Source organism: Takifugu rubripes, unplaced genomic scaffold, assembly GCF_901000725.2.
Source record: "Takifugu rubripes unplaced genomic scaffold, fTakRub1.2, whole genome shotgun sequence".
In the NCBI taxonomy this organism is placed as follows: domain Eukaryota; kingdom Metazoa; phylum Chordata; class Actinopteri; order Tetraodontiformes; family Tetraodontidae; genus Takifugu; species Takifugu rubripes.
Window position 1 is genome coordinate 37,907 of NW_021821583.1, and position 16,052 is coordinate 53,958.

The following is a 16,052-nucleotide window of genomic DNA, read 5'->3' on the forward strand; positions in this document are numbered from 1 at the left end:
GCAGTAGCAGCAGCAGCAGCAGTAACAACAGTAGCAGTAGCAGCAGCAGCAGCAGTAACAACAGTAGCAGCAGCAGTAACAACAGTAGCAGCAGCAGTAACAACAGTAGCAGCAGCAGCAGTAACAACAGTAGCAGCAGCAGTAACAACAGTAGCAGTAGCAGCAGCAGCAGCAGCATAACAACAGCAGCAGCAGCAGTAACAACAGTAGCAGCAGCAGTAACAACAGTAGCAGCAGCAGTAACAACAGTAGCAGCAGCAGTAACAACAGTAGCAGCAGCAGCAGCAGTAACAACAGCAGCAGCAGCAGTAACAACAGTAGCAGCAGCAGTAACAACAGTAGCAGCAGCAGCAACAGTAACAACAGTAGCAGTAGCAGCAGCAGCAGCAGTAACAACAGTAGCAGCAGCAGTAACAACAGTAGCAGCAGCAGTAACAACAGTAGCAGCAGCAGCAGCAGTAACAACAGTAGCAGCAGCAGCAACAACAGTAGCAGCAGCAGCAGCAGTAGCAACAGTAGCAGCAGCAGCACACGTTCTGAATGATCCACATTGTATGCAGCAGAGTGTGGCTAATGTTTATCGACCAGGGTCCAGATTAGAAATAAATCCACTTTTCTGGAACTGTAGCACGAATCCTCTCACACACACACACACGCACACACACACACACACACACAGCTGTCCCCTGAGTGAGAAGCACGATCGCACTCTACAGTTATTCCACTGTGTTTTTTTGGTTCCCTCCTTGGGGTCCGAATCGCTAGTTTTGTCGTAATGTTTACGTTTAAAGTGGGTCTAATGGTCGTCCCATTTCGAGACTTTTGGCCACAACGAGTGGAGAATTGAAAAGGTCAGCGGTTTGTGCAGCTTGACGTCTGTCGTTGAACTTGCGGTGGCGCCGCCGTTGCTGTTTTCTCGAAAGCGGTGGAGCGGAGCGGTCGCCTGTGGAGTAGCGCCTGAATGCAGCCCTATACATTGTGCTTTGTCTGTCTTTTACCCCACTTGGTGGTACATTTGCATACCTGGAGGCCCCGTCTCCCCCTCCTCTTCCCCCCCCCCCCCCACGCACACACACACACACACACACACACACACACCGGGTGCTGCATTTAATAGCAGTTCATGAGATGAATCAGCCAGAGGCAGAAATGAACGGCTGCAGGAGCCTGATGTGTACACACTCATCTATTTCCACCTCTTTACTTCACTGGCTGCCGTTCAGCACCAGGCTCTCTTGTGCGAGGCAGCGTCACGGATGCGCGTGCTCGTTCTTCTGCCACCGATGATGAAGACGATGAGGAGCGCAACGGCCGCACTCGATGGTGACTTCATAAATAAAGCTCCAAACACGCTCATTTCAAAACGGCCCATATTTTAATCCCCAGGTTTCTCTCCTCTCTGCCTCCTCGTCTGCAGCTGTGTGTGTGCGTGAGTGTGTGTGTGTGCGTGCGTGTGTGTGTGTGCTCTCTCACTCTCACTTTCTCACTCGGCTTCTGTTCTGTCATCAGTCTGTCGCAGTTTGGATGCTGTTGTGTTTATAACACATTAACCTACTGTTGAGTTATTAGTCACAATCAGCCGTATGCTGCTGACACACACACACACACACACACACACACACACACACACACACACTGTGCAGTGATTCGGTCCCTGCTGTCTCACGTCTCCGTCCAGCCATTGTTTTCCATGATTTGCGTGTGAATATTCCGTGATTGCAGGACACGCGAGGTCGTCCCTGCCTGCCGGGTCGAGGCCCTGCGTTTCTCTTACTGCACCGCTTTTGGTCCCAGGGCCATGGTTTTAAGTTTGAGTGAGGTCCCATGGACCCTGACACCATGATGATTTTATCCACTTTTAAAATAAAAGCTTCTCCACCTTCTTTAATCAATAACCAAGCGTCTGCCTCTCGTGCGCAGGTCTCCGTATCCTGGTGAACCTGCTGCTGGACACCCTGCCCATGCTCGGCAACGTGCTGCTCCTCTGCTTCTTCGTCTTCTTCATTTTCGGGATCATTGGCGTGCAGCTGTGGGCGGGGCTTCTGAGGAACCGCTGCTACCTGGAGGAGAACTTCACCCTGTGAGTCCAAGGCCCGGTCCATCTCTGCTTCAACCATGTCAAAGCCACGAGGAGGAGGACCACACAGACGGCACATTAGTACTGTTTAAAATGTTTTTGCAAAGCATCCAAATTGTTCCACTTCCCACTTTGCAACCCAGAATGCGATTAGCTCCCAGCGGCGCCGAGTGCGTCCGCGCATGAGTGACACTCTGTCTACCTCCACGGCAGAAGGGTCTGATGTCACGGCGTCCTCCCAGGTTGTTTTTCAACTCCGACATCAGCTCATTAGCGCAACATTTATGCTGTTGCAGCAAAAACCAGCGGTTTTATGGCCATGTGTCGGGGGTCATGTGACAGGAAGACCAACCAGTCCTGCCTGCCAAAACCTCTTGTAATGCTTTCATGGCTTTAAGTGATGTACAGGACCAAGGGCAGTGTCTGACATCCCAGTACCGTGTTCCTCCTCCTGCGGGTTGTTATATTGTTAGACCCATCATCTTTCAAAGAGTTCCTGTAGATCTTCCTGCTGCCCTGTTCTGCTCTCCGCTAGCAGGTGTGTTCTCAGTGTGAAGCCAGGTTTGGCTGTGCCCTGCTGTGCCGTGCCAAGTCCCGTCAGGGGGTCTGCAGCCTTGTTTCACGCTCCAGTAGTCTTGACTGGTGCTCTCTCTCCCTCTCCCTCTCTTTTCTTCCCTTCTGCCCTCCATCTCTCTTCACTATGTAAATTCACCACTCTGAAATCACACACCGTCCCCTCTCCACCGTCGAATCGATGGCCGGTCTCTAAGCTACTCTCAGTGGGAAGTGCTAGCTTGATGTCACCACTGTTGCTATTGATCGTGGGCTTAGCCTGCACGCACGTGTGCTGTGCATGTGCACGAATGTGACTTGCAGTGAAGGGATGGACTCGCTCCTCGCCGGGCATCAGCGGAGTCGCTCCCGCTCTTTACGAGCAGGATGCAGGAAGGTGAGAGGACCAGATGACGAAGAGGACACGCCCCCAGAAACAAAAAGACGGAGGGTGTCAAATAGAGTTCATCCAAATAAGGCGCGTTGGTTTGGTGAACGTGTCGCGTCAGGATGTCGGTTAAAAACGAGAGCAAAAACAGGATGGAATTATAATACCTGCTAGGACCTTTCAGGATATCGTACGTTTGCAAATTAAATCAATTCATTAGTTTTCATCTGCTCACTTTAGGCTCTTTCTGGGTTTCTGATCTCGTTTTCATCCTTATTGATCATATTGTAGCTGCATCCAAGGTCACCAGGGCTCAACAGAAGCTGCCACCTTTCATTATTGCTAGTGACTTAGCATCTAATTCACCGACGAATAGTAAACAACTGTTTAATTTCAGTGCTAAAGAATCTGTCTCCCCACCCCAGCTCCTCAGGCATGACCCTGCCGCCTCCGTACTACCAACCAGAGGAGGATGACGAGCGCCCATTCATCTGCTCGTTGCCGTCCGACAACGGCATCATGTCGTGCTCCGACGTACCGGCGAGACGCGAGGGAGGGCGGACCTGCTGCCTGGACAAGGAGGACGCCTTCTACAGACAGGCTCTAGGCCTCAGCCCTGAGCCGCTGGCTAACGGTAGCGGTGAAGCAACAGGACTGTGCATCAACTGGAACCAGTATTACACACGATGTCACACAGGAAGCTCGAACCCCCACAAAGGCGCCATCAGCTTTGACAACATCGTCTATGCTTGGATCGTGATCTTCCAGGTACGCCCCGGATCACTGCGCTCCTTTTGAAGGTGAGCGAGCTTCTTCTTCACAGGATTTGGAGTGAAGCTACTTCCTTTTTTCCAGGTCATCACTCTGGAGGGTTGGGTGGAGATCATGTATTATGTTATGGACGCTCACTCCTTTTACAACTTCATCTACTTCATTTTACTCATCATTGTAAGTACCGCACGTTCCTTCTCTCTCGTCTTTGTGTATTAACGGCATTTGAATCTCTTCCATGATTAAAGATTGGATTAATAGGGTTTAGGTTGCAGTTAACAGCATGGTCTCGATTTTTGATTCCTTTTTTCACCAGGCCAATCAATCTCCTTTACTCGCACATGTTCTCCTTCTCAGAAATCCCAGACAAGAGTTTACAGAAATTGCTTTGGGAAATGTGCCAAAAAATGAGGTGAAAATAGGCCATTTCTATTCAAGGAAGACTCAGGTTAAGAGCTAATTCAGACCTAGAACCCATTTACACAAAGGGGGCCTGCTGAAAAGGGTATCTTTTTTAAAAAAAAAGAGTATTACATTCGCATGGAAACATTTTCCACAATATGTTGAACTCCCTGTTATTCCATGCCAGACCACTAGTGGGCGACATGCTTAATACGATGTAACCAGTGAAACTACTACTCATATACAAAAGAAAAACACCCGCTTAAGGTTAAACCTGAACAGAGGGAGAAAAATTGAAAACAAACTGGGGCAGAAACTACATATTAATGGAGCACAATGGAGCGAGGAGGAGCCGCACACCTCTGCTGCCCCCGGCAAAGGTGGATTTTCACTCCTGTTGGATAAGAAATTGAATAAGAAGTTTCTTATTGAAGAGGAACTCTCATAATTTCTTCCCACTTATGCTGCACACAGTGTAGAACGGGACAGGAATGCCAAGTCCTTTTCATTCATAGGGTGTGATCAGGCGTCAGTGATGCACGGGGTCATCAGAGACGAGCTCTGCGGCATCGGCGTCACCTCCTTAATTGTTAACGTGTTTAGAGATGTTTAGGCTGTTCCCAACAACTTAAAAGGATAGTCGGAGGGTGGGTTGAAGGTTAAGGTTTTGGGTCAGGATTGTGGATTTAGGAATGAAAAGACAAGTAAACTAATTCACCTGTATGTTTCCTCTGTGTGTGTGTGTGTGTGTGTGTGTGTGTGTGTCTAATTAACATGATGACTGCATTATTTTCATGACAAAGCTGTGATTTTAACAGCGATTCCCAAACTTGACCTCCACATCCACTCTTGATGTGTGCTGGTGCTGCAAGCTGCCATCTTCAGACAGCCAGTGTCTGAGCGTCAGGATTACATCATTGTTCTGCAGTCCAGTAAAAAGCCCTGGAGTAATTCCAATTACTGCCACAGCTGGACAAATGATATGAAAATAAAAGCACTTTTGCAGGGCCAACTTCAAGAATGCTTAGACACGAGTCAAGCAGGCGACTGAGGGGAGATAAAGGAGACATTTGCTGTACATCGCGTGCGTTGGAGTCTGAGGAATGAGAGGAAGGGAGATCGCCAGTTGCCGGACAGCGTCTGGGGTTGTTTTAGTTCTGTCTGTCTCTTCCAATCAGCATGGATTTGGTAGGAGGCCAGCCCTCAGCGACCTTCGGCATCTATGCTAACATTTCCACAGGCGGATTGGCAAACATTGTTAGGATCAGGAACTGTGTAATCCTCTTCTTTGCAGGTTTCATGTTTCTTAAATGTGTATCATTAGCTTTAGCCATAGCTAAAGTGGTCCGGCTACTAATTCTTCTCGGTTGAATCACACCCAGAAGTTGCCAAAATGACCAATGCTGTCCGACGTCCATCTAGATCGGCTCGTTCTTCATGATCAACCTGTGCCTGGTGGTCATCGCCACCCAGTTCTCGGAGACCAAGCAGCGGGAGCACCAGCTGATGCAGGAGCAGAGGGCCCAGTGCTTGTCCTCCTCCACCCTGGCCAGCATGGCCGAGCCCGGAGATTGTTACGAGGAGATCTTCCAGCTGGTTTGTCACGTCCTCCGCAAGGCAAAGAGGAGGTCGGCGGCGCTCTACTACACACTGAGGGGCAAGCCACTGCCGGCTGGATGGAGCAGGAGTAACAGGCACGGTGGGGGCAACGTGAACAGCGAGCACCAGTTTAGACATCCGAGATGTGAGTACATCATCGGCTTTGACAGCTCAAAAAAAAAGCAGGGATGGCTACAAACACGGCGGCTTTTTCCAGCACCACGGCCAAACGGTTCTAATACATGTTTGATTTGAACAAATGAGGTTTAAGGCTGCTAGTTAAGGTTTGGCTACTAGGTTTATCACTTGTCTCTGCGTCTCTGTAGCCTCCCACTGCCCACATCAGAGCAGGCCGGACCACAGCTCCCAGCCGTCGGCCAACCCCATCAGCCTGGCCGTGCCTCAAGGCCCCGACGACTGCCCGATATGTGCACAGACGGAAGGGACCAGGGCACAGGGGGACGGCTTCAGTGGGAAGGACCAGGAGGAGGATGCAGTGAAGGAAATGGACAAGGAGGAGAGCCGGCAAGAGGAGAATGTAGGGGTAAAGAGGAGGAAGAGGACCTGCTTCAGATATTGAGGGACATTTGGAACGGTATGAGGAGGAAACTCTGGGGCATCGTGGAGAGCAAATACTTCAGCCGGGGCATCATGATCGCGATCCTTATCAACACTATCAGTATGGGAATCGAACATCATAACCAGGTAAGATCTGAATCTTTAGTTATTATATTACTATTGCTCTACTATTACTTTACTATTACCACCAATATGGTTTTAAACAAGCCAGTTTTGATCAGTGTCTTTTTGAGTGTGAAATTCCGCCTTCCTTTGAGCCCTCGGCTCATGCAGCACGATGTCAGTCAGAGTGGGTGAGCCTAATAATTTCCCCCCTGACTCCCACAAATCACCGCAGCGGCGTGAGATAAACTGCCATCCCGTCCGCTAGAGCATCGCTGCTATAAATACAATAGCAGACGACATTCAGAATGATGTGTGGGGGAGACCAGCGGCTCTGTCAAGCAGCGTCCCCACAAAGGTGGAAACATCCCTGGTGGCGGCGGAGATAGAGTCAGTGCTCAACACCGGCGCCGGGTCGCACGCTTGCACGTGTATTGTGGTCATGCTGGTATATTTACCAAGGCTTTTTGGGTCAATGGTAGCTCAGGCTGTGTGTGTGTGTGTGTGTGTGTGTGTGTGTGTGTGTGTGTGTGTGTGTGGGCGGGGGGGCTGGGCTGAGAAGAGGAGGGTTCTTGGTTCGAGTCTCAGTACAGACAAAACATGGAAGGTGTTCTGGTAATAGAGGAGGTGCCAGAACACCTTCAGAGCACTGCAAAGGTACCCTCGATCAAGGTACCGAACCGACAAATGCTCACATGGGGCCCTGCCATGGAGTGGCCACTCATCCAGGGTTGGGCCCTCCCGTCGCCCATATGTGCCCCCTCCCAGTGACCCTGAAAGGGATAAAGTGGTGAAGAAGATGAGAAGTGGCAAACTTTTTCTTCCTAAAGTCCTGTCCTTGTGTTTGATCTTTCCATGCTTGTTCTTCCTCGCCAGGCGTCCTCCCTCCATGTTCCCTCCCTTGTTTTCTCCATAAATCTCTCTGTGCACCCTCCCGCTGCACACCCCCCACCCCCAAATCCTTTGTTCCTGCTGTCTCCCTTCCGTTCCGCCTTACCCAGAGTAGCTGATCTACTCTCTGACTTTTTTACCTCCCTCCCTCCCTCCCTCCCCTCCTCTTCTCCTCCTCCAGCTCCCTCTTTTTCTCATCCTCCCACCCAGTCTTTGACTGCACACAGAGTAGTTGTTTTCTCGCATCTCCGAAGACTCTAAAAATAAACGGGGGTTGAAGGGAACGGCGAGGAGAAGAGCGAAGGCAGACGCCAGTTACGCAGCACTTTTCAGCTCAGTTCCCAACGCTCTTCTGCGTGTGAGCGGGAGCGCGTGCACTGCAGTGTATCGCATGTATGCAGGGACACACACGTGAATTATCCTGCATGTTCTGCCAGACACATCTGTGTTTCTGACCTTCAGATTTGCCACCAGCAGAGGCAGGAGTGGCGGGTGGAGGCTTTGCTTTTGTGCTCTAACTTTGGGAGCTTTTTAAAAACGTGCACACATGCTTAAACCTGAGCCCCCCCAGGCACACAAAATGGCGTAAACAGGTTCAAATGCGCCACAACTGATCCAGCTGATCGTGGCGCTAACGATTTTGAGATACTGCTAAATTTAAAAGAATCACGAGCACAAACAGGAGAATCCACCTTTTGTTTGTTATTGACGTCAATCTACACGGACACGCACAGAAGAGGTATGACAGCTTTAGTAGTGCGCATGTGCAGGTGCCTCCTTTTTACAGAAAACTACCATTTTACCTGTTTGCACACCGATGGGGGCGGGGCTTTTTAAAACACCCCATTCAGGAACCTATTTTTGAAAGGTTCCATTTTCAGACACTATTTCTGCGTAGACTGACACCCTAAAGATGATAAACTTGAACTATTTTCTACTGAAAAGTGTTTGTGTAAATGTTCAACCAGAACTGCCAAATGTGAAATGCCTTCAAAACATCAAACATTTTACAGTGGGGCCGTGTCCCTCAGCGGGGCCACCGTAGGGGTGCTAGTGGGTTCTCAGAAAATAGAATTATTGCACTCTTATGAAATATATTATAGCATTGCATTGAGATCTTATCTACCTATTAATCTTTCAAATTTCCTTTCTGAAAACATGGTTTTTCACGTTCTAATCAGTGTTGGCCTCGAAGTTTGCGCTTGTCATCAAGCTGCTCTGCCCTTTAACTAGTGTGTCACTAGCTAGCACAGAAATGGAGTTTTGACCAGAAACAAGACCAACAGTCCTGCCGTGAAAGAGTCTGTTGCATCAACAGCACAGAATTAAACCATTAAATAGTGAATAAAAATATTTCTAGTATTTTCTAAACTGACCCCCTGTGGGAAATATCTGTGGCCTTGCGAAGGGGCCCCTGGTCATAAGCTAAGGGTGTTTTGGCGGTGTGGCATGTAAATGTTTGGGAACCCTTCTTTAGAAAACTACAAAATCTTCTCCTCATGAGCTGCATAAGACCTTGACACTAAATGAGAAGGTCCAAAAATCCAACAAAGACTGCCGATTGCCAGCAGGCCACTTACCATGCTGCAGTGTACCAGTTTTGGCACGGGAACCTTAGTTTTGAACCATTGGTGAGGAATAATACCAGCGTGTACTGTATATATACAGTATGTCTCTATATATTGTACTGTAGATACCACACAGTAAAGCACCATCATCCTCCTGAAGGAGACTTGAAATCGATGTTGCGTGGGTATAAATATTTGTGGAGACTGGACTGCAACACAGACTTTGCAGGAGCAGGCGGTAATGGCCTGAAATCCACCAGGAGTGGGCAGAATGGGAAAAAAAAGAAAAAGAACGCTCTCTGTTTCTTTCAGCAAGATAAAACTTGGTCCCTGCACCCAATTTAGTTGCAACTTCGCCAAAGGTCCGTCTCCAAAAGAGAGGGCAAAGATAATTAGGGAAGGGAAGAGGAAAGGAAAGAAAGGAAGTCGTGATCGCTGAGAACAACTGTGGTGTCGGGAGCTGCGAGGGTTCCGTCAATAGCAATAAATCCCAAATCCTGTTTTTCCTGGTGACAGGCGCTGCAGATGTGAGACGGGTCAAGGTTAGAGCCAACTGCCTGCAGTCTGAATGCTTTTAGCCGTGCGTCACTATTGATTTTTAAGTGCTGATATCTGAGTTGTTCAGAGGTGATAAATGTGGTTGATCTCCATCCTCACGCTTCTGCAGACGGCCTCCGCAACAGTCGGCCCGGTGGGCTGTTCTGCTCTCCTGTCCTGGCATCGCCTTTATTATTTTTCCATCCTTGATCGAGTATTTGTTTCCGGGCGTCCCCCCCCCCCCACACACACTCGTGGATTTTGCTCCTCTCCCCCCGGCTGAGTTCTTCCTGCAGCTCTGAGCGACAGGAGGATATTGATCAAGGAGAGATGGCCCTGCCTGATAATGAGACTCCGAAAGAAATAGGAGGAGAGAGAATTCAGGAGACAGAGCCGGATCAGCAGGAAAAGAGGTTTAGAGGAGAGGGCAGAGAGGGTTTTCCTCTGACATGGTTTGCTAACTCCTTGTGGTTGGTTTCTTCTCTCTGCGGGCTTTGATAGCAACAAATGAACACAAAATACACTGAAATGAAACAACTCTGCTGGTGTTTGGTACAGTTGTTGGACTCATGTGCACCAAACTGGTTTCACCTCCCTCCTTTTTCCTGCCGCAGCGTCGCTGATATGAAAACATCTCCCTGTATTTCCCGCTCTCCTCTTCCTACGGCCTATACTCAGTCCCCGATGAAATGTATGTGTTAATTTTGTTTTCCAGGCAGCGAAAACTCCCTTTTTATGCAGCTGACAGTTTGAGTGACAGCCTTTTTCATAACAGGCAGCGGAACGTGATGCGGCGCGCTTGTTTTCCCTCAGAGCGGCTCCCGGGTCCTTTGTTGCAGTGGTTTATTATACTTTTTTCTTTGTTTCGCTGCTCTATTTTGAATGCGGGGAGCCATTTTATCATTTCAGTTCCTTATGATCTGCTTTGGAGTCTCAGTGAGTTTTTCCTGCTTCTGCCCCCCCACACACACCTCGCCTCTACCCAGCCCGACGAGCTGACCAACGTCCTGGAGATCTGCAACATCGTGTTCACCAGCATGTTCACGCTGGAGATGATCCTGAAGCTCACTGCCTTCGGCTTCTTTGAGTACCTGAGGAACCCGTACAACATCTTTGATGGCATCATCGTCATCATCAGGTGTGTATCCGGTAACGCGTAACCTCCCTCGAATCTGTCCGGTTTCCTCAATCGTGTGTCTCTCTGGTGTACAAACCTCTGACCCAACATCACCGCTGGACTCAAACCCCAGCGTGTGTGAGATCATCGGGCAGGCAGACGGCGGCCTGTCGGTGCTGAGGACCTTCCGCCTGCTGAGGGTCATCAAGCTGGTGCGGTTCATGCCTGCGCTGAGGCGGCAGCTGGTGGTGCTGATGAAGACCATGGACAATGTGGCCACATTCTGCATGCTGCTCATGCTCTTCATCTTCATCTTCAGGTATATTTACAGCACATCTGGCCAGTTTAGGGACTGATGTTATTGGGCCTAAAGTCATCAACAGGTGGCTCTCCTGGAGCTCATTAAAATCATGAGAATTATAGGATATCAGCCAGTTATGACACAAGACAAAACTTGAATATGGAGCAGACAGACGTAGCCTCAAGCCTGGAAAAAGTTTTTTGCAAAATAAGAGGATTAAAATTTCCAATTACAGGAGTTCCATTCCAGTTTCCTCAACGTTGTCAATGTGGGTTTGGGTTTTTTTATCTCCCGTTTTTCTTTTTCGACTAACTTCCTCTAGCACGTAGCTGAATCCGGATGCCTCCGTCCGCCTGTCGCGTGCTTTAACCTCTGCATTCCTGGAAAATCAGACGGTTACACGTTGATTCAGAGGACAGATGGCGATTCCTCCACTGAGCCTCGATATTGGGTTAATTTATTGTAAGACATTTGGGAAGAGGAGTTCAAACTCAGAGACTCAGTTCAAACTCAGTTCACTGATTTCAGCAAAGCAGAAGCATCTTAAAAATGTCCTAGTGGGCTGATCGTCGGGACAGGTGGGGGGTGGCTAACAAAGCATTTGTTCAGTGGGTACACGGCACTCAGAGGGACGAGAAAGAAAATTAGCAAAGCGGCTTCAGGGGAATCATTAGACTGACACTCTATGGCACAGGAAACGACACCCTTAATGGAGGAGTTAGCCGTCACCTCTTTACTTTATTTATGTGCAGCAAGAGCACGTGACAGAGCTGCGAAAGGTCAAATTCCTTAGAGCAAAGTTTGAAAACAACCCCCGTTTCACCAACCTGCCCTAGGGATAAATAAAAAATTAGGGATAAATTAAAGCAGATGTTTACTAAATACAATGAAATAAAGGGCCAGAAAATAAAACAAGGTTTTATTACTGCACATTACTCAGAATCGGGTTACATTAGCCACTGATGCATCATCTTCATAACACAGGAAACATGAAAAACAATAATGATAGAAGTACTAAAGCGGAGCCTACAATAGAGGAGTTAATTGGGGTATTTTATTTTAAAGACTGAGCGCAATCCATTGTTATCACACTCCACCACACTCGAGTTTGAAAACCTATATCTTAAAAAATAATAAGATTGTAATAATGCAAATTATTGTTTGAATCACTTATCACAATTGTTGCAGGTGAAAATCATTATGACCTGAGCAATATGAGTTCCACGCAGCATAATGCCATTGGCCCGCTACTGCTTGTCTCTGTGTGAATTAATATTGCTGTGTGGGTACTTTTCATTCACTGTCTTTACTTCTGCACTTCAAGCTTATCAGCATTTAACCATATGTATTCAAAGGCCAATACCATCAGAGCTATTTGCTGGCCAAGTAAGTGTCATTTGCCTAACAGTCATTGTAGCTTTTAGTGATCATTTAATATAAAGAGTCAATTAGCTGGGATGTTACCTTTAAAAGCTTGTGTAACTAATGTGGCCTCGTTTGCTAATGTAATACACACCTTCCGCTCTCTCCAGGGTAAAATTAAAGTCTTTGCTCAGTCTTGAACATGTAGAAAACTCATCTTGTATTGTGTTGTAGTATTCTGGGGATGCACATATTTGGCTGTAAGTTCAGTTTGAAGACAGAGGCGGGTGACACCGTACCTGACAGGAAGAACTTTGACTCCCTGCTGTGGGCCATCGTCACGGTCTTCCAGGTAGGGCAACAGCTTTGCTTTCTGCGTTCAGCCGAGTTTGTCGAGCCTGAGCTTTTTAGTAGGTGTGATATGTTTGAATCCCGTGTGTTGACACCCTGCAGATCCTGACTCAGGAGGACTGGAACGTGGTGTTGTACAATGGCATGGTTTCCACCTCGCCCTGCGCCTCCCTCTATTTCGTAGCTCTTATGACTTTCGGGAACTACGTGCTTTTCAATTTGCTGGTGGCCATCTTGGTTGAGGGTTTCCAAGCGGAGGTATAATGATCGCACTCGGCCAGCTTCAGATGCTGGAGCCACTTCCTGTGTATTAACGTTTGTGGTTTCTCTCCTAACAGGGCGACGCTAACCGTTCCTACTCCGATGATGACAGGTCTTCTTGTAATTTTGATGAAGATGATAAGCAGAAAGACTCTCTTCATCTCTCAGGTATCTATGTGCTATAGTTTCACTCCACATTTTCCTTTCAGTTCAGGTGCCTTCCTGTATGTCTGCTCCTGGTCTTGCACCCGGTGCACCCGTGTGTTGTGGCTAAACCTACATTTTAGCTGACCAACGTGTTATCAATATCAGTAGCCCCTTATATAATGTGTAGGGGTACCATGGGAACAAGAGTATAAAAGAAGCTACCAGCTTTTTTCTTTTTTTTTTTCTTTAAGAAACAAAATGTCAACTTCGGTGTGCAGTATAAAGCAGCGTGAAGTAGTCATCTAAACATTTCTCTCCTGATATCAAATGTACCTTTTAAATGTCAGCTTACCTGGGTGGAACATATTCCGAAGGCTATTGGCTCCTTGAGACCCATTCCTCAGATGAGACTGAGATGTTGCAAGAGATATTGCTTCATGTCCTGCTCCTGTGAGGAGTGAAATTGACCAATCTCTGCTTCCTTCAGCAGGCTCTAGTGTAATTTTGCGACAGTGTAACAAGCACTGTTTGTCTGTAGCAGCAGCACGCTAGCAGCAGGGGTTTAGCGCTGTTTTTCTCTCTAAAATCTCTATTACTCATTACTTTTCTTCCTCCTTGTCTTCACAAACTTTCAAACAGACCCTAAGATCAGTACTCTGACCCCAAACGGACACCTGGACCTGCCCCCGGCCCTGATTCACGGTGAGACGATGACGTTTGCTCTCGGGTCCAGGAAGAACAGCGTCATTTCCCTGGGTAGAGCGAACCTGGAGCAGAAAGCGGTGGTGAGTGCAAATAGCGATTTGCAACAGTAAGAACAGCAGAGTTTTAAGAGCCTCCCTCATTCTCTTCCTCAGTACCCTGGTTACCACAACTGGGGGCGCCCGCTGCCTCCCCATCCTCAGGCACTGTGGGCCCGACGCTCCAGCTGGAACAGCCTGGGCAGGTGTCGTCCTTGCTCCTCTTCCTCCCCCTCTGCCAGTCCAGCCTTCACTCCCAGGCCTTTCTATGAGTACGGCCTGGCGGATCTTGGCGGCGTGGTCGGAGGAAGCCTCCGTATCCGAGGGCCCCGTGCCTCATCGCCACGCCGCCACCTCCACCCCGTCCAAACAGATGAGGAGCAGTCCCTCCTGTCTCCTCCTGCCTCCCATTCTCTCCACCCTCCCTGCACTATGCTCCCGGGCCACTTTGTGCCCAGAAGAGATCGCCGCGCCCTCTCCCTGGAACTGCCTCATCTACTACAAGTGCCCCCACACCTGGCACCGCCATCCCGCCACCTGCTGCCCCCTGTGGCGTTCCATGTTCACCAAAGGCAGAAGAGCTTCTCTGGAGGGGTGGCATTCAGCAGCGGCGGTGGGCTCGGTAGCCTGAGCGGCCTCGGGGACTTGCACCAAGACTGTAACGGAAAGACTCCTTTGTCTCAGGTTCTCCAACCCCGTCCCAGACACTCGGGCGAACAAGCGGAAGTTTTGAACCAGCAGAGTCACCTGGCGACTGACGTCTTTCCCCAGGTTAACGCCCGCATCAAAAACCAGGAGGACCTGGACGATGATCTGGACTACGTACGTCATTTAAATTGCATTTGAATAGCTGAAAGAGACAGAAATTACATGTTGGGGTCGCACTCTCAACCAATAGCTTTGGTGTTTACAAGCTCAAGGTGTCACCTCCAGCTCTGATGTACAGAAAGCCTGACGCTCCACCACCTGGACCTCACGGGAGTCCCATTGTTTTCGCTCTAAATAAGTCTGCGCGTGATAGAAACAAGGTTAATTAGACGCAACTATTTAGTCGGCGGGGGAGCCGCCATACAGACGGAGCTACTGTACGATGCCCTGAGCTGTTGCTGCACTATAGAACCGCTTCCTCGCTCATAAATAATTGGAATTATGAATGCAAATAGGCAGTGTCTTCCGTGTTTGTGTTTATTGAACGGCGCTACAGGCTGTTTGTTTACGTGAAGGAGCCGACGTTGATGTTTCCAAACACCCCCACCATCGCCCCCTTGAGGAGAAACACATCACTCGTTCTTCCCATTTCTTCTTGCCTTGCAGAGTTTGTGCTTCCGCATCCAGAAGATGTTGGAGGTGTACAGGCCGGACTGGTGCGAGACCCGAGAGGACTGGTCCGTCTTTCTGTTCTCTCCACAGAATAAGTGAGTGCCCTTTTTTTGCCCCTCCTTTTTCGTCTGTCCCCCCCCCCCAGCTCATCAATAGGAAGGATGGGCTTTTGAGCCTGGACTCCATTAGAGCATCGATTCCTGCTATTTAAATAACACAGAGATGTTTCCTCATGTTAGAGCTCTACAAAAGAGGTTGAATGTAACACCACTGAGGTGAGATTCATGGACCGGGGGGGTGGTGGGGGGGTGGGCTGCCTTGTGCCTTTAAAATAAAGAGGCTTTTAAACGTGCGGGCTCTGGTTCCAGCCTCTCCTCATGGTTTCATCTGTTCCAGTAAACACCACAGCAGACATTTAATTGCTTTTTGGCAGCTCTTCCATGACAATTTTTGAAATGCATATTTTCTCTGCCCCCCGCTCTCTTATCTCTCCATTTTCCTGTCGGGACGTACTCGGGAGTCTTGTTCTTCAGAGAGTGCCGTTAATGCAATTTGTTTTGATTAGAAAAGATGTAAACAAGGGCTGAACGAGGATGCCCCCCCCCCTCCTGTAAACTGTCTGGGAATCTTGGCCGCGGCGCGTCGTTTCTTTTTGTTCGTCGATGTTCTGATCTCCTCCACCTGCAGGTTCCGCCAGATGTGCCAGTCCATCATAGCCCATAAGCTCTTTGACTACGTGGTGCTGGTCTTCATCTTCTCCAACTGCATCACAGTGGCTCTGGAGAGGCCCAAGATTCTGCAGGGCAGTCTGGTAAATCCATCTGAACCACTCATTGCACACCTGCACAAGACAGTTTATTAATGTTTTCTGCAATTCAGCGTTTTCCAATTTGGGATTTACTGTCATAAACAGGGCTCCCTTCTCTTGCTAACCCCCCGTGCCTGCTTTCCTTTCTCTGCCCAGGAAAGAGTCTTCCTCACTGTCTC

The 16,052-nt window shown here is 48.8% G+C and overlaps 1 protein-coding gene across 1 annotated transcript in view; it reads left to right on the forward strand.

The window, feature by feature from the left end:
* The window catches only part of LOC115248138 (voltage-dependent T-type calcium channel subunit alpha-1I-like), a gene marked incomplete at its 3' end in the record, with an annotated part of 40,423 nt that extends 24,376 nt beyond the window's left edge, over nucleotides 1-16,047 (forward strand). Inside the window, 16 exon segments of the mRNA XM_029831760.1 lie at nucleotides 1,921-2,080; nucleotides 3,443-3,785; nucleotides 3,873-3,965; nucleotides 5,613-5,934; nucleotides 6,116-6,363; nucleotides 6,366-6,494; nucleotides 10,453-10,604; nucleotides 10,717-10,902; nucleotides 12,481-12,598; nucleotides 12,700-12,855; nucleotides 12,936-13,026; nucleotides 13,645-13,790; nucleotides 13,863-14,567; nucleotides 15,060-15,160; nucleotides 15,753-15,876; nucleotides 16,030-16,047. Of these exon segments, the coding sequence (XP_029687620.1) occupies nucleotides 1,921-2,080; nucleotides 3,443-3,785; nucleotides 3,873-3,965; nucleotides 5,613-5,934; nucleotides 6,116-6,363; nucleotides 6,366-6,494; nucleotides 10,453-10,604; nucleotides 10,717-10,902; nucleotides 12,481-12,598; nucleotides 12,700-12,855; nucleotides 12,936-13,026; nucleotides 13,645-13,790; nucleotides 13,863-14,567; nucleotides 15,060-15,160; nucleotides 15,753-15,876; nucleotides 16,030-16,047 (3,092 nt within the window).
* Nucleotides 16,048-16,052: the final 5 nt, after the last annotated feature.